General features: G+C 37.6%; 1 protein-coding gene across 1 annotated transcript in view; it reads right to left on the bottom strand.

The window, feature by feature from the left end:
• The window catches only part of atrnl1b (attractin-like 1b), a 93557-nt gene that overhangs the window by 59888 nt on the left and 14280 nt on the right, over positions 1-19389 (bottom strand). The window contains exons 6-19 of the mRNA XM_081393527.1: positions 17889-18063; positions 17367-17454; positions 16658-16913; positions 15825-16008; positions 15565-15719; positions 14447-14531; positions 14131-14342; positions 13077-13195; positions 12845-12977; positions 8536-8723; positions 6492-6705; positions 6187-6375; positions 2821-3039; positions 1733-1870 (exon numbers count right to left, since the gene is read on the bottom strand). Coding sequence (XP_081249653.1) covers positions 1733-1870; positions 2821-3039; positions 6187-6375; positions 6492-6705; positions 8536-8723; positions 12845-12977; positions 13077-13195; positions 14131-14342; positions 14447-14531; positions 15565-15719; positions 15825-16008; positions 16658-16913; positions 17367-17454; positions 17889-18063 — 2355 coding nt within the window. The remainder of the gene's footprint in view (positions 1-1732; positions 1871-2820; positions 3040-6186; positions 6376-6491; positions 6706-8535; positions 8724-12844; positions 12978-13076; positions 13196-14130; positions 14343-14446; positions 14532-15564; positions 15720-15824; positions 16009-16657; positions 16914-17366; positions 17455-17888; positions 18064-19389) is intronic.

Genomic DNA, 19389 nt, shown 5'->3' with positions numbered 1-19389 from the left:
GAGAAATATACAGAGGGAGATTAACAGAAGGAGGAAAGAAAGAAAGAGAAACAGTGTGTGAGAACATAATTTAAGGAAATAGCTTGATCTCAATACGGAACGACCTCTTTTTATCTAATGCATTATTTAATGCTACAATAGAGCAATTCTAGGGATACTTCTGTGACATCACATAATAATAAATAAATCAAATAAATTAAAATACAACTGACTAAATTGACTGGATATAAATTTGAGGTCAAAAACAGCTCATAGGTGGTCTCTCTTTATTCTCACGTTTTGTTCTTAGAGAACTGAGTTTGGCTGCATTACATGAAATGAGAACATTAGGTTAAACCCCAGGCTACATCAATGATGGATATCAAAATAATAAATTATGAACCTTAAATCACAGAGGTCAACAAACAAAAAGAATGGAAATTCTTTTCATTCTATGTGCACAGGAAAATAAGACTATTACATAATCCAGGCCAAGCGGAAACTAAAACATCAATTTAGAAACATATTAAAAGAGTTATACGCATGGCTCGAGATGCCGTCACAGCCCTACTAAGTAACATCAACAAATATTAATAAATACTTTAACAAATGTTTAGCTCATTGCTAGTTAATGTTAGTTAATACATTCATTTTAAGACCTTATTGTAAAGTGTTACCAAAAAAATCTTACTGACACTAAACTGTTGAACGTGCAACATGCTGAGCAGGCCTAGCAGCAGAACAATATATTGGCAATATTGCATAATTGCATTTGATTTTGGAAGTTTTTGCAAGTGGTCCTTTTGGATTGGGGAGTAAGTTTAGTAGTAAGAGTTAAGAGCACCAGTTCTGAAACACCACAAACAAGCTTCATCTGTGTTCAGAAGATTCTTGCCACAGACAAAAAAAAAAAAAAACACTGATTTTAAGTGCCACTGCCACATCTGTACTGTGCCACATCTGTAATGAAATACATTTCCACATTTTTTGAGCAGTAGACCATAATTATTTCTAAAATAAGCTTTAATTCTACACGCTGCGCTAACATCGTTGTAGAGTATTGGGCTCTGACAGGCTTTTGCCTTCCAAACTAAACATACATGACAGCCCGTATAGGACCAATTCTATGCCGTCTCTAATCCCCAGCATCCTGTAGCTCGTATTTCAAAGGTTTATGCTGATGTGTGTAAGAATGCCTTTTGTAAGTTGCTCAGCTTTTAAGAAGGAATATAAATATCATATTTCTCAAGAATATGGGAAATATGATAGTGTCTAGGGTTTGCAGGGTGCAGTTTTTCAAACTGACGTGCCATCAAGTATTAAAGTAAAGGAGGCCTTGGGCAAAATCTCACAAAAACACTGAAGAACACAAATCCATTTTCATACAAACATATGCTGTAAATAAAACATTAAAAGATAGTTTATGGTCCCTAAAGTGTCTCTAAAGACCACAATTTTAGAATTTTTAAACTAGCACGTTTCGTGACCACTAGTTCTTAGTGTTGAACTCCTGGTGGGGGTGTTTGCTCATATCTGAGAGCATAATGGTCTATGCCAGCATATCCTGTTTCACGTAGGATCAGTGTGGGCAATGCTGTAAACTGACATCTCCAGGGCAAAAGAGTAAAACAACATTGTGAATGCAACCACCTCTATGACCTCAAAACTCATTTCACAGTGAGTTCTTTTCTCTACTACTAGGCCGAATGGAATATCAAAATGCCCTGTCAGTAGAAGGTGCAAATATTCTCACCTTGGCACTTTCCGCCATTGGTTGGGTCTCCGTGGTAACCGGGCAAGCACGTTTCGCAGTGAAGGCCGGTGGTGAGGTTACGGCACTGCTCGCACACGCTGCTGTTCACACATGTACTGTGACCATTACACTGGCATGCTGGAAGATAAAAGTTGGTTGTTCAGGAAAAACTCAAGCATTTGGATTTTGTAGTTTTGTAGTACTGATGTCAGAGATGACTCTCAGTGTGCTATATGAACTATAGAATAAAAACATCCATCCTTTATGCCAAGGACCCCCAAACAGGAATGAAGGACCCCTTTCCTAAAATATGGAGGCAGCTATACATTTTCATTTCTAAAAAAAAACATTTATACTGTGAAAAAATAGTGTAAAGACAAAAGAAGTGTTTTTATATCGTCAATGTAAAGCAATTCAAATATATTTTTTAAAATCAATAAATAAGATAAGATTTAAGTTGATAAGATTTTTTATGTTTTTTCAAAGAGTAAAGAGTAAAAACAGAAATTAAATTTGGTGCTCAAGTAACATTTCTTTATCAATGTAGAAATCGGTTGTGCTACTTTATTTTTTTGTGGAAACTGTGATGATTTATTTCAGTATTCTTTGATGAATAGCAAGCTATTTCAAATAAGTTTAAGTTTATCTGTAAAAATGTAAAAGTGTTTACTGTCACTTTCAATTTAATGATTCCTTGCTGAATAAAAGTATTAATTTCTTTAAAAATTCTTACAGACTGTTGAATGGTAGTGTATACCACAAAACAATATGCATATTTGTTAGTTAAAAAAAAACTACGACTGTCACCTTGATCTCACAATTTCTGGTGGGTCTTTAGAAAACAGAATAAAACAGTACATTTATCACTTATCAGTTACTGTCAACATATTTCATGAATTTATTAAAATGTACACGTGAACAGGCCAAAAAAAACTAAAAAAACTTGTCAAGTTTTTCAAAGATCACCTAGCACCCCTCTGTGCCTTCTGGGGGTCCCTGGGCCGCAGTTTGAAAACCCCTTGTGGAACATTTGCTCTTTAATAAAGGTCAAGTCTGCGTGTGATTGTTTGAATGTTTATGGCTCTCACCAGGGCACTGGATGAAGGCCCACTCAAAGCCACGCTCTTTCGGACAGAGCCCCGTCTCCAGGACCATGTCTTGGATTTGTTTGGATGGGCTCTTCATGGGTCCGCGATATGAACCCTCCATGCACTGCCCTCGGCCGGTGTTACTAGGGTCTCCGCACCAGCCGCAGTCAGGCTGCTCCAAACACAGACCGCATGTACGCAAACCAGAGCAGTTCTGAGCTGGAATGACAGAGAATAGAGTGTGATGAGAGGCCAAAGAGAATAAAGATTCTGAGAAATAAACAGCAAAGACATGCTTAAAATTATACTTTCTTTAAGCTCCCATGGGGCATATCATTCCACTGACTGAGTAATATGCTCTCAAATACCACCAGAAAGTTCACTCTGTCAAAAGAGCACATCAGAGCCATATGCGTCAGCCTCTTTCGGTTTGATCCACCACCCTGGCAGCCAAATCACACTCTTAGGATCTCAGACCACACAACAACAAGCATTTCACACAAAGTGTGCTCAGGGAATAACAATGAAAAAGCACAATGTTAGTCATTATCACTGGCAGGAATTCATGGATTTTCAACTGCAGGAGCTGACAGATCCTCAACAGCAACATATGATTTAATTCGGCATGCAATAAAAATCCTTTTGTTTAGGGGTGAGGATATGTCTAGGCGGGTTAGGCGTTGAGAACAGATGAGACGTCTCTGGGAATAAAAATGCATCCCTGCCGATTTAAATAAAGGGTCACGTTCATAAACGTAATTTGATTGGCATCCCGCAAATAAAAAAAAAAAAAAAAAAGAGAGATGGCAGTTCAGCTAGCAGATATGACTGGTTTTAAAGTCACATCAAAATTAAGACCATTTAGATACTTTCTGGACTTATTGTGTGTAATTCATTGGTGAATATTGCTACAAAGAAAAAAATATTGTCTTCGTAATCCTTATAGACTGTAAATAAAGATGGATGACGTGTCTCTACTTCCTTCCACTGTTGAAAAATCAAGCCAAATTGTCCGAAAAATGGCCGTTGACATCTTGCGCCGATGATGTCATTTGGAGCCTGAGTCTGTGCAGTAGTGAGTGCGTATCTAACTCCGGCCCTTCTTTTTCGTTACAACCCGTCTTTGTAGCATCACATAACTTACGAAAACCATACTGATTACACTAGATGAACACTAGCTAAAATGACAGAAATCATCTTTGGAAAAAATTTATTTGAAGTGTAATTGTCACAAATCATTACATTTGAAGTGTCGCTGGCAATTGCGGAGAGATACAGAGAAACAAGAGAGATGTGGGACAAATAGTCAAATATATTATCTCCGGCAGTGCGACAAGGACATGGTACAAACCGACTATAAACAAATGCCCTTCAGCCCAACAGAACAGTGGCAGCAGCCGCCAGATTTAAGAGCGAATATATCAGACTGATACAATATAGGGTCGACACACAAGCTCCCCACATCCCGGTGCAAGTCACTGTCGCGCAAAAATGTACACCTTCACAAGTATGAGTCAAACTCATCCAGGCATGCACCGACAGAGACAAAGCACCCTGAAGAGAAAAAGAAAAAAGAAAAACAGAGAGAGAGAGAGAAGCAGCAGAAATAGATCTTTAAAATGGCACTGACACAGGCCAGGGCTTATGGTGGAGCATTTGAAACGTTAAGTAACCATCACTTGGACGGAGCGATACATTCTGGTGACAAAAAGGTTTCCTCAGCCAGACAGATTTGCAGACTAGTACCACCTCTTTCTGGCGGAGAGAGCTTTTAATTCATTTTCCATCAGACAGAGCATAATGGAAGTTCTATCAGTAAGTCTAAGCCTGTCATAAAAACACACTACATTCAGGAGACTGTACCTTACCTCACCATCTGATAGCCAGGGTGAAATAAGACATTATGAGCACTTAAAGCCTCAAGTCTGAAGGACAAACATAACTTGGCATAACACAGGATATACAGAGCTGTGAGCTAAATAAAAGTGACTTGAAAGTGGCTACCTTTCTGGGGCTTGAAAGTGGTAGTTGCGTAGACTGACAATAGAGGGACAGAAAGCTCTCAGATTTCATTAAAAATATCTTCATTTGTGTTCCAAAGATGAACGAAAGTTTTACTCGTTTGGAACGAGATGAGGGCGAGTAATTAATGACAGAATTTTCATTTTTGGGTGAGCCATCACTTTAATATTCCCTGCAGAACATTTCCACCTAATGTCGTTCACCATCACGTTTTCCTTAAAGTTTCTATCACTTGGCGTGCCGACACGTGCCATAAGAATCCATTCTTGAACAGCCAAGAGGGAAGAGCGAATGCTTAGGCAGACAAATTGAAACACTAATTGCACATTACAGGCGGATCAGAGGCCAAGCAGTTCAGCTAATGGGATGAAACAACAGATCTGATAGAGATGAAGAACCCACACAATCAAGGCTGCTGACAGGCACTGATTGGTTGTATCTTTCTCTGAAAGGCTCCACAGAGCAACTTTCTCATCACTGGGAAGAGAATACACTGAAACCCTTCCAAGAAACAAGGCTAAGGGCTTCATGAGAAAACAGCTCCTCTAATTCAGTTTCATTCCAACATACAAGATTTCCCACCATCAGTTCAAAGCCCTAAATATTCCTAACAATTAAACAATTAACAATTCATTATTTAAAAATATGCACTACCAAAACGTTATTTATTTTTTATTTTTTTAAAAGAAGTCTATAGTACCTAGCAAGGCTGCATTTATTTGAGCAAAACACAGATATAATAATTGTTATAGTAACAATAATAACATAGAATAATTGTTATTTATTTTAATATATATATATTTTTTTATGTAATTCATTTGTGATAGCAAAGCTAAATTTTCAGCATCATTACTCCAGTCTTCAGTGTCATGTGATCCTTTGGAAATCATTTTTAATATGCTGATTTGGTGCTCAAGAAATATTTCTTATTATCATCAATGTTAAAACCAGTTGTGCTGTTTAATATTTTGTGAAAAAAATATTAATATTCTTCCTTTGATGAATAGAAAGTTCAAAAGAACAGTATTTATTTGAAATGGAAATCTTTTGTAACATTATAAATGTCTTTACTGTCACTTTTGATCAATTTAATGCATCCTTACCTAAAAAAAAAAATATTTTACTACCACATGTAGGTTCATTTTGTATATATCTTGGCTAATACACTGTGCTACCAATAATAGTGCAGTACTATTATTACTAGTACATTTAACACATTTTAATGCATTCAGTTCCTTTTCCCCTGAAAGTCAGTGCTGAAATCTGAAAAAAAAAAAGACCATAGATCTCTCTGGGGCTATTTCTAAGAGGTGATGGCCACTAAATGTAAATAAGGACACTCACACAAACAGTCTCCAGTCTGCCACTCCAGACACTGGCCGTAGGGAAAGGAGATGACATAGGCATTGGAGTCCACACAGCGCTTGGTGCTTCCACACCACATGCACTCCATGGCCTGGCTGGTGCAGTTCTCACAGGTGGTGCGCAGTGAGCAGGGCATCTTACAAGGGCGGGCGTTCTGATTCGGGCTCACTGCAGAAGAGGAAATATGTATGAGCTTACTGAACAGGGAATGCTTATGTATATGGGCACATTTCCAAGCCCTCACTAAAAAATAAAGGGAATAGGAGTACGGAATCGGTACTCACCGACTGGTTTCTCACAGATGAGGCCATCTGTGTTGGCTGTGCAGGGATTGGCCCTGAGGCCAGACACCTGAGCTCTTTCCAGGTAAGCACAGAAGCCTGAGTCATTGGGCTCACCGGGCAGCCACTGCAGAGAGGTGTTAGTGAATGAAGACATGTCCTCCCAGCCCCAGTATGACACGTTGATCTTCCTCAGGCCAACCCATGGGGACAGTTTCTGCAGGACAAACGCAATGAGTCACAGATAAAGTTAACAAAATTAGGGACTAAGCTAATTTTGAAGAGAGGATGCATCAATAATTATGTTAATAGAATGTAAAGAACCATTCAAAAGTTTGAGGTCAGTTAGATTTTTTTTGGTTTGTTTTTAATTAATACTTTAAGCAATGATGCCTCAAATTGATCAAAAGTAAAGATTTTATAATGTTAAAAAAAAACATTTCTATTTAAAATAAATGCTGTTCTTCTGAAAAATAAAACAGCACAATTGTTGCTTCTTAAGCACAAAATCAAAATGTTAAATTGTAATAATATTTCACAATATTACAGTTTTACTGTATTTCTGATCAAAATAAATGCAGCCTTGGTGAGTTTGAGACTTTTTTACAAAAACTGATCCAAACTTTTGAATGGTATAGTGAAAAAGCCAGTAAAAATTTTGGACACACTTGACTAAATTTACGTTTTTCATGATCTTAAAAAAATGTTTAAAGACTAAATGATAAAAGACTTAGATTGTGTCTACAGCCCTATTCGGACGGTAATTGTTTCTCAAGGGGTCGCGTAAGGTATTTTCAACATTTACAGGGGCTAGTCTGTGATTTTATTGCCATCCAAATCCAGAATGTCAGTGTTTTTCTCCCACCACCTACGTAAAAAACCCTGGTCGAATTACCTACTGTTTTTTGACAAACACCAAGGTCGTGTGATAATTTAACTGTCGTCCGAATCCACATCACTGAGTTTACAATAAGAGATCAATTCAAATTCTTTTTTGAGCACTGCTGAGCACCGTCTGATAAGTGTTGCGCTTCGCTGCAATTTTCATGTTTTTTAAAGATGTATACTTTAATTATTGAAAATGTTGGAAAGTATTTACAAGAACAATATTTCATCACCGCTCCACCTCAGCGAGTGGAAGCTGTTAAGAACAAAAAGGAGAAAGAGAAGAAAAGCATGTAAAGATATGAAATGGACCATTATGCAACAGATATGAAATACCATTTATATATATATAAGCCAAGCAACTTTGTTTTTTAAATAAGAGGCTGCATTAACTTATTTTCATTAATTTCCACATTTTTAAAATGACACATCATTTTGAGATAAAATTCAAGACAGAACACCATTTCAACTATAGTGTGTCTATCTTCCTATTTTTAAACCGATTATTATTTAAATAAAATAATAAATAGAATATTATTTTCCTTATTATTCCAAGCATGAGACATTTTATTTACAGCAGACAATCATGTGAATAACCATGTGAGCAGTGTGTTCCCGGATTCATAGGATCACAAAACTCGTTCCTTCACCGTGAATCAATCGCCATCCGAAAGTTTTATCAATGAAGTGCAATGCAAATTTTTTTTTTTGCAGACGTCCACATGAGAAATATTTACCATCCGAGTAGAGCTTTATTATGATTTTCTTTACAAAACTACCATTTTTAAACAACACATGGGTGAGTTGGATCACATAGTGAAAGAAAATAATCTAACAAGTGGGTCAGCATACAGTTGAACTCCTAAAATACTGTTTTAAAAGCATTCCAGGTGGAAGTTGGCTGAGAGAATGATGACCAACGTGTGGAGAGCTGCAATCTAGGAAAAGGCAGGCTCCCTTTGAAGAGGCTAAATATAAGAGCATTGATTTGCTTGCCATTTTTGGTCACTAATTTGGTCACGTAATTCTCATACTTTTATTTGTATTATTTCATAGTTTTGATGACTTTACTACCATTCTAGAATATGGAAAATATTGATAGGTAATGAGAATGTAGGTCCAAACTTCTAAATGGTAAGTGTACATATGAGCTGACACAAACCTTTCCCTTCAGCTGGTACTTCTGCAGTTCGTCCAGCACAAAGTCCACCTGCTTGGCTGTGGTAAGGGAGGCGATGTTTCCCTCCAGGTTCTTGCAGTAGTGCTGAGCATTGTCATAGCTCTCCTTGCTGGAATTGATCTGAAGACAGGCCTCCCCAACATTACTCCAACCGTCTCCACACAGCTGGGCTACAGAGAGATCATGAGATGTCGAGGGAATTAGTAGGGCTGAGACGATACACCTATCTCCCGATTAGATACTATCACGATACTTGGGTGCCAATGCGATATGTATTGCGATTTTTTTTAAGAATTGCGATTCTACAAATATTGTGATTCGATATTGCAATATATTGCATTTTTTTAACACTAGACTATCGTGAAAAGTTAAATCATACACTTATACAGACTGTACATGATGTATAAGATGAGTCATATTTACAAAAACAAAATCATCGCATCTTTCTGACTTTTATTTCAGAAGCATGATACTGTACTACATTCTCTGAATAAATGATTCAATAACAAATACATTTTTTAATAGTCACTTATTTAAGCACCAAGTTTCCATAAAAAGCTGATTTTGATCGCTATCGTAGACATCAGTGCATATTTGAACTTTAAACTTTTATCCAAGTACTTCTATGATAATTTGAACTATTGTATCACAGAAATAATGATACTATGAGGTTGAAAAGACTGTTTGTGAAGCTGTTTCATGACAACTCTCTCCGGGTCAGCGACAGCGCCAACAAAGCTTTGAATGTTGCGATATGATTTTGTCAAAGTTTCATAGATAGACGAATTGAAAGATCGCGTTGGTGTTTGAATCAAGATCAGTCTTTTATTAATCATGCAGCTCTATTGTCTTATCTCTCTCTCAGCAAATGAGTAGTGTGAGGGCTTTTCAGTGCATTCAGTCTCACGTCTCTTCCACACGTCCAGTTGGGATATTACGTCACTAAACACTCATAGATAACAACACATTTCATCCTCTGTTGGAACGTAAGTGGCTAACTTCTGTCAACCTCAACTACAAGCAAGGACAAAAATAAAGCAATTGAATTTGAATTAATATTGATCCTGGAATAAAAAAAAATCTATTTTAGAATCGTAAAAATCATGATAGTTAGGTGATCGATTTTTTTCTCCCAGCCCTAGGAATTAGGAGCTTTTATCTCAAGCCTCATATTTTTCCCATTTCTCGTTTGATCTCTGCTCTTCAGAGACAGCAGGAGAGCTCTTAACATGATGAAAATTACTCTTTAGAACCAAGTGAAGCTCTAAAAGGGCCAATAGCTAATTCAAGCAAAGTGGCCAGTTGAAGAAATTTCCCACAGTGATAAATGCCAAGCACAATCAGAATGAATCATTCAGCAAATTTACAATTCAAAGAAGACAAAAGGTATCCTGATTGTCTCTTCAGGTATGCTGAAGTTTCTTCAGGTCAGAATTTATAGAGCACAACACCCACAAATTCAAGTACAACCAAAATAAAATTACGAAACAACGACAGAAGAGGTAAGGGGGTGTCTTTAACCCTAAAGGTAACTCTAAAGACACCCCAAAGGAAGGGGTGTCTTTAAATCTGCCGAAAACAGGATCTGTTTAAAAAAACTAGTGACCTTCCTGTCTAGACAACCTTTTAAGGTGCACTCCTGACACAAAGGCCCTGTTTAAACCTGATATTAAGATGCGTTTTGGTCGATCTGATTAAAAGTGGACGACACTAAATACAGGTGTAAACGGGGTTTAAAACCTTTTGAGCTTGTCCACTATCGACCAAGTCCGGAGGTAGTGGAAAACCAAATTCGACCAGATTGCTTTCGTAGTGTAAACGCTCATGTGGTCGAATGTATTCGGACAGCCACAAAGGACTGCCTACTCTCCACCTACTGACCTAACACGTAAACATTATGGGAAGCGCGCTAGCCAGACGGGATTTAAACTTTGTCGGCAGGAGAACCAAGTTTGGTTTGAAGACGGAAAAACTTACCAAGCACAATGTTTTCTCACCATTCCTGATTTCTAACACGCACTATCGCATTCGGCATGATCTTGCGGCTGTCAGAGCAAAAACGAAAGCTGTTGCTTCCTGTGTGTTTCCGTTGTCTCTAGGCACATTCATATATAAATTGCGCGACCTTATTTTGTCCATTAGATCGAAGGATCTATACATTTAACTGCCCATAGACCCTGATATAGAAGAAATCAGGACAGAAGTGGTTGAAAGTGGACAAAAGAAATAGATTAAAACACCAGGTGTAAACGGGTATGTGTCTCCCTCATCTACTTGTGATTCGATTGACCAAAATGCAACTTTAAACCAGGTGTAAACAGGGCCAAAGGCTGCTCCAAAAAAAAAAAAAAACTAGCTTCTTTTGGTCAATATATAAGCCCACAATGCACTGTAGTAAGCTCACTGAATAAAATTAATCTAAGATGGCAGATGAGTGTATAAACTCATTGAAATGGTCTATAATACCCAATATAAGCATGCTATATATTTTTATGCTCATCGTGTCCTTAACCCTCAGAGGTCGGAGATCACGCCGGAGTGATCTGCTCGCTTTTTTCCTTATGAGTTGAATTGAGACCCGAAATACTCTTTTGAATTTGATTTTACAAAACAAGTTTCATACATCAATCGATTCTGTTAAATGTGTATTATTTTTGTGTATACTCACAATAAAAACAAAGTGCTGTGCTTTTTGCCAAAAAAAGAAAAATAAACACGAAGCGAGTTCTGCCTTCTCTCTGTCAGTGTAGTCCATTCTGAAACGCTTCCGAAAATGAACAATAACTCAGCGAATACTCAGTCAAACAGGCATACAGTCACACAGGCATGAAGCTTGAATTCTCTTCTTTTTAATGAAGTAATTTATATAAAAAACAAATATTCTCATCTTGTGAAATCTGTATTAAAAGAGAGCGATTCCAGTCGAGCTAATTACATCTAATTCAGATGTAATGTGACTCCGCCCACGGAGAGCGCACGCTATTCAAACGCAAATGACTGAGGCAATCCGCGCAAATCTGTGAACGCCCCCATATCAGCGCGAGAAAACACAAGTTTATTCAGATCATTACTTGTTTACACCGTCTTGCAGCTGTGAGGAATAATAATGGAAAATGTCCCCCAGAAGTGCGGGTATATCGAGGAGCGAGCTGAGTTTTTTTCCTTCTCACGTGAATTTCTGTTTATGAATGAATGAACGGCAGAGATGCGCGCTGTTTACCACAGCTGGCAAAGACAGTTTAAATTTAAATCGCGTGTGTGAATGAATGATGATGTTTCAGCAAACTGTATTGCTATACTGAGATGAGTAAAAATCGACTGAAATATGTTGAAATAAAATGTAGGCTATTTGTATAAGCAACGTATTAAACTGCAAATTAACAATATGCCCTAATATTTCATGAAAACAACGTTACAGTCAAGCGAAATATGAAAGTAATGAATACATAGATAAAATGTAGGCCTATAATCATTTTCTTTTTTTACAAAGAAAGAGTACACTTGAAATATTGTTGAAATTGTAATATTGTTGTAATTGTAACCTTTTTAATAAAATGGCAAAACATATTTACAAGATAGATGTAAGCAAAATCTTAAATGGTCAATATAAGTCTTCTTCTAAATATCCTTTGTCCTTGCATTGTGGCTCAGCCAGTTTCACACCTGTGTGAATAGCTCATCATTATGCAGAGTGGGTGTTCTAAGTTGTAAACCACTCCTCGTTCACGCCTCCTCGCATATTGGCTTTCCAAGCAAAACCTGTTTTACATCAATTTAAATCAATGTATGGTTTTATGTGAACGATAAAGCAAGACTATTTTCACATGATTTTGAAGAAAAAAACACTAGGCGAGGACATCCATTATTCAAAAGTCTTATTGACACATATTTACTATGTGTTTTGTGGCCTTATTTCAGAAATTTTAGTTTTTAGTTTTTTCAATAACCATGCATAAACATTATTCTCTCAAAAATGAAAACATGTACATACACGTGGCTCACATATTATGGTAGCCCTGTTTGTGCTTTATAGAGTGAATTTACACCTTTGCCATTAATATGTTTATAAGCAACTGAAAAAAGCACAAATGTCAGGGCATGTCAGAACATCTCAAGGGCCCCAAAAACAGCTCAGACCCCAGAGGGTTAACTTGGCTGCATGTTAATGGCAAACTCCATTGGAATCAATTGTGAAGAATGTGTGAAAAATGTTTGACAAGCCCAATGACCATCAGTCTCTGTTCACAAAATAAAATTAAAAATCTCTCCCACCATCCTCTGCCATTCTTACCAGGAAGGGTGTGGCATTCCTGCTGCTGAGGATCCCATTGGCAGCTGAGGTTGAGAGAGCAGCTCTTGCAGTTGGCCATCTTACTGCAAATCTGCTCATTCCTGATTGGACAGTTGGTGAAATTCTTTACAGTCTAGTAAAAAGAAAGTCAAAAGAGTTTTCAACAAACACAGGACTACTAGCACATAGAGTTGTGAAGTGTAGCATTGATGCCCTCTGCAGGCCAACTTACAGCAGTGCAGTTACTGAGAGCTGAGATGCATTTCTTGCTGTCACACCACTGACATCCATTAGTGTTGGCGGTACAGCTGGTGCAGTCTGAGAAGCGGTAACATCTCTCATCCACCGTGGCTAGAGCAGAGACAGATCGAAAAAACAAAGAAGAAAGGCTGAGATGAAGAGCAGAAGAGTTTAGTGCAAAAAAAGCGTCTTTAAGTATTTATATCCAACAGTTATCTAGAGAGACATCTAAACTCTTCCAAAGCCAACTCTCATATCAGACCTTTAACCAAAGTAGAAGAGAAACATTTAGCACTTCAAACACCTTCCATTCTCCATTTACTTCTAATCGCATGACTTCAGACAGTGGAACTTATGTAAAGGATCAAAGAAGCCTCTGTTCTCCGTCTCTCTGCTTTGACAATCCTTTATTCAATAATTAAAAGAACTGGATCATAAGAGTAATTCATTCAGAAATCTGACAACATGAGTGCTTCCAGCGTCTTGGCGTTATTTCAAATTCACAGTACACAGTCTTTATCGCATAGGATTTAATTTAGACTGCAGGTTCACATTTTTCCCATGGCACTTGAGATTCAGCAGCGGCAGACAGGGGTGAAGAAAACACTGAGACACACACACAACACAAACAAGGCCAGCGCTGCCAGGGATTATCCCAGCATGTACCTCTCAAGACCTCAGGTTTGAATTTCAAATCAAACAAAACAAAGCCAAATACTGCATTGGCTGGAGGTCCACACAATCACTTTCAAAGGCTCAATTCTGGCTGATTTTGTGTGGTTGGTTGTGTTCTGACATGTGGCAAAAGATCAAACAGACTGGCAGTCCTGCAGAGCAGAGGAGGGCTGTGGGAAACTATCCTCTGCGTCTGCTTCAGACAGCTTGTGCCCCCTCCATTACTCCCTCATTAACACAGCCAGTGCACAATGTAGCAGACAAACCCAAGGGCTTAGATCAATACACACAAGACTGATTTCTTGGCTTGGGCATGGTAGAAAATGTTTTAGCTGAGGGTGGCAGCTTCTAAGCCTCTTCCAGATACCTACCAGCTTTGGCAGGGCAGAATGGAGCAGGTGTAATACTGTTAGTGAAGCTGGGCTCCCAGGACACGCAGCGGCCCCCTTTCCAAACGCAGCGCACGCCAGGGCCTGCAGCCTCACAACGCTCCTGACCCAGGAAAGCCTCACAGCTGGGCGGCCTGTAGATCAGTACGTCATTCAGAAGGACGCTAGAGAAACCCCCAAACACATACATGGATCTAGAAAGAGAAGAAGATAAAGACAGTTGAGTAGACATCAACCTTTTGCGAGAGTGTGTGTGTGTGTGTGTGTGTGTGTGTGTGTGTGTGTGTGGGGTTCTCACCCATTACTGGTTACTGCTGTATGTCCAAAGCGATTCACGTCTCTGTGCAAGTTTGGTTTGGGAAGGACCTTCCACTCGTCACACGCTGTAAGAAAAAAGGCACATAGAAAATAAAACAATTTTGACCAAATTATTGCAAATTACTTTTTTCATGCCCTTTTCAATTAATTTATGATTACGGTAAGACTTTTAAAAAAAACAACCTGGTTTGATTTGGACTGCTGTGGTGTGAACCAGTTAACCATGTCATTAAGTGGAACCAGATTAGGAATGATTTGCTCATAAATCTGAAATCACTATGCAATATATTAATATTTTAGAACATAGAAATTCAACTAAAATGTATTTTCCCGAAGGGAATCTCCATGGACTTTATTAACTATAATAAAACATTTCCTGGACAACACAATTTTTTAATTCTCTGATATTTCTTTGGCTTTCCATGTGGGAATGCTGACAACTGTACACAACCGTTAAAAAATTTGGGGTCAGTATGTTTTTTTTTAAGACATTAATATTTCAGCAAGGATATATTAATTTGATCAAAAGTGACAGTAAAAGACTTTTACATCATTACAAAAAAGTATATTTCAAATAAAAGTTGTTCTTTTTAACTTTCTATTCATCGAAGAATCCTAAAACAAATCCACAAAAATATTAAGTAGCACAACTGTTTTCAACATTAATAATGATAACTGAAGACTGCAATATTGGCTGCTGAAATATCCGAAATTTTGTTAAAAATTTACATTTTTAAACTAATTGAAATATATAAAAAAATTATAGTGTAATACTAGTATTTCACAATATTAGCTTTTACTGTATTTATGATCATATAAATGCAGCCTTTTAGAGTAGGGATGTGTATCGATAATAATAAATAGTAAGTGTATTTTCTTAATTTCTCCAGTACCGAAAGCAGAACCGATAACGTCAGAGCTTATCGATACTGCAGTCTTTCATTATTTAGCCCCAGGGCTCATTTAATACCAGGTTTTGGTACCCATCCCTTTTGGTGAGCAGAAGGAAATATCCTTCAAAAACATTAAAAATCTTACAGACCTCCAACTTTTCAACAGCAGTGTATGTCAAAGGTGTAGCAAAGTACCAGCACAAACCAATGTCATAGGCGAGAAAGTCAGCAGAGAAGCACTTGGCTCCATTGCTAAGAGACGTGTCATTATGGGTATTTCCTCCAAAGATGAGTAGAGTTCCTCCCAGCAGCACAGACGAATGCAGGTAACGCGGGTAAGCGCTTTCCCTAAGAATCGTCCTGTGACACACAACAAACAACATCAAACTGATGTAGTGAAACTAACTGAACTATAGCCTGTTCCTCTACAATTTTTTTCCCTTGAATATGTATGTGCACTCTTACCAGGTGCGGGTCTGAACCTCATAGCGGTAAAGATCATCCACCAGGCCGTATTTGTTTGCTGGGAGAGATTTGTAGCCTCCGTGGACGTACACGCTCTTGCTACCGCTGTCGTACACACTGCTATGGCCATAACCACCCTGAGCGATTGCTCCTCTAGTCTCTGGCACCAGCCAAGTGTTCGTCCCTGTGCACAGAAACAAATAACTTACTTTACATTAAAAAGTGCACCTTTAAGTCAAGGATTTTCTTTACACATTAAACATGTTTTGCCTCTCCATAACCAGTCTGCAGAAGTTTGACAGTAAGCATGTTTCAGTGCAATGAGTAGAATAACAATGAGTTACCTCATCCCAATAGAATATGTTTTGTGGTACAAGTTCACAACACTTGTAGGATCACTTGAGAACATAAAGATCATGCCCTAATCCAAGAGTTTAACAGGTACAGATTATTCAAATGCTTCAGACTGAGAGACACGGAGTCTCTGGATACATTATTTGTTCATTGCTCTTTGCAAAGAACCACAGCTTCATCTACTGGACCACTGGTGTAAAATAAAAAAATCTAATCCGTTTCAACCCCTGGAGACCTACTTATTTTACTGTTGCTCTCTAAAGTCGCCTATAGTGTCTTTAAAAAACAACTAAATGTACAATCTGTGTTGTTATTGTTAACGAAAACTAAGTTAATTGAAAATTAATTAAATTAAAAACTAAAAAAGACTATTTCAAAATATTACTAAACACTATAATAACACTATGTACAACCCAGAATTTTGGGGTTCTTGCAGAACCTTTCAATCCTAATCAAATACACCATAGTCAGTCACTCACTGATGTTGTACTCCTGAACATTGCTGATGTAGCTGTAAATGGAGGAGTAGCCGAAGATGACCACCATCACCACATCGCCGTTATCCAGCTCGACTATATGGGCGGAGTGGCCTTCCACAGCGTAGACCTGCCCATGGGCTGGCACACTGGGGAACTTCTGTGACCACGTCATGACGGGTATGTTAAACACCCACAGCTCATCTGTTACGTTACTGGCACCCATCTCCAACTTGCCTCCAAACATATAGATTTCATCCTGAAGAAAAAGATTTAAGTTTTAATCTACTGGTAAATATTGTAAAGTTCCCATACATTTCTTTCAGCTAGGGCTGTCAAAACTAATGTGTTAATGCATGTGATCAATATCTTACAATATGTTTCATTCGGTTTTGTATATTTTCTTTATACTGGTGGTCAGAGACTTAACATGAACATTTACACTCCCGTTCAAAGGTATTTAAAAAAATAAAAATATTGAAAGAACTCTCTGATGTTCATCAAGGCTGAATTATTGTAATTAGAAAATATATTAAAAACTGTAATATTGTTAAATAATATTACAATTTAAAATGAATGTTTTCTATTTTAATACAATTTAAAATGTAATTTATTCCTGTGATGAAAAAGCTGATTTTTCAGAATCAATGGATTAGAGCCATTTAGCTTAAAGACAAAATATTGTTTAAACTAATTTTAACACTTATGTTACCCGATATAGTGCCAAGGAGTGTCCGTATCTCGGCAGGGGTCCGCTACTGATGGGTACAGTATTCCAGATGCCACTTTCCAGATTATAACTGAAAAGCAAAAAAAAAAATAGTTAACATCCTAACACAAGTTCTATCTAAAATGGAAAAAACATTTTCCAGACTGTGATGGCTTCAGATTTACACAAATTATTCCATATTCCATTATTCCAGTAGTTACAGTCACAGTCCGAGTTTTGACTGAAATATCATATCCATATCCACAACGTCGCTAACGCTCCCTAAACAAAGAGTTCCTTCTGAGAATATTCAGACTCACAGCTTTTACCCTCAAACTGACAGATTAGTCAAACTCTACTCCTACCACAGGCTCACGTTGATTTATCATCTGTATTATTATAATTACTGCGGTTTTATTTTTGGATTATTGTCATTGTATGGAAGCGCATATGCAAATAAGCCTTGAGCATAACATGAACTGGGTTATGCTGTAGGCCTACACCGCGCTATGAACTACCACTTACTTTAGAATCATCTGAAAGTTGCTGTAGTTAAATGTGTAGCCACCGACGACCCACATGACCTTTTCCTGCACAACTGTCTTATGGGATGCTCTTCCCAGCGATGCTCCGAAAGGCTTCACTGTGGGCATGATCCAGTAAGACTCCGTGGAGGGCACTGTTAGCGAGCAGTCTGGACCTGAGAAAAAGAGAGACAGCTTAATCGTTTGTACAATAATCTAAAGCAGTTTCCCAAAATGGGGCTTCACAGACCTCTGGGGGTTCACGAGGGAACTGCAGGGGGTTGGAAAGCTTGTAAATTAAAATAAATACAAAATAAATATAAATATAGGTGGACAATTATTCAAAATAAAACTGAAATCACTATATAGCTTTGACGAATTCAATCTCTGTATATGCAGAGTTTAACGTGCAATAAAATGTGTGCTAGGTTCACTTTATTTACACATTCCCATATTAATTTACAACATTTCTGTGGATAGGAGTTTACAGCATTTCACCAGCATTCTGCCAAAATAAAAGCTTTAAAAAAGAAGAATTTAAGAAATAAAAATGAGTATAGGCTTTATGCCGAACGTCACATGAACAAACAGGAAAGCAAGCCTCGGTGTAACCGCTTGTCGGAGGAAGTGTTAAACGCAGTACGAACTGGCGCAGATATCTATGGCCTTTTAAGGTATTCAGCTAACCTAGCTATATTCTCACTATTGTTAGTGAGAAAAATAAAAATAAAAAACTTTTAGATATCAATCTGCATATGCAATCGGTTATGCTCATCTTTGCTCGCTCCTTTGAAGGTATCTTAGTTAAAATGGCTCTATATTTAACGAAGAACATACAAAAGACACTGAACTGGAAGCGACGCAACCTGTTTTACAGAATACGGAAGTTTGTTGCACATAACCCCCATAGTAACTTCAACATTTAATAAAATTATTATAATTATCAAATTATTTTTATTTTTTCACAGGACAACTGTAATTTACAACAGCTATATAATTATATATAGCTATATAATTCATTATATAGTATTCATTATTATCATTAATATTAGTAGTAGTAGTATTACTACAATAAAACCCTATATAAAAGCAGCCCTATATATAAATAATCTTCAAATAAAAAGTATAAAGTTATAAAAAATATATAAATGTACTAAAAAAAAAAATCAGTTTATTAGCATGTCATGTTACCATTAACCAACATCAAATAACCATGGACATGCGAGTGTCCTTAAATTATTGAAATATTTACTTAAAATATTTATTTGAAGTACCCCTGACATTTTAAGGCCGATTCATACTGCGCCGGCAGACGGCAACAGACACTTCGTCGGGTTTTGTTGGATCAGTGTGTTACCCCTGTCGGTGTCTGTTGCCGTCTGTCGGAGCTTGTTTTCGCCGATTGAACATGCCGAATCGGTGCTTGTCAGGTTATAGAACGTCTGGGTTCCAATGAACTGCCATCGCCAAGGTGACATCTAGTGTATATATCTATGCACCAG

The sequence above is a fragment of the Scardinius erythrophthalmus genome (assembly GCF_964197995.2).
Source record: "Scardinius erythrophthalmus genome assembly, chromosome: 18".
NCBI lineage: Eukaryota > Metazoa > Chordata > Actinopteri > Cypriniformes > Leuciscidae > Scardinius > Scardinius erythrophthalmus.
This window is presented reverse-complemented; position numbering and strand designations above follow the sequence as displayed.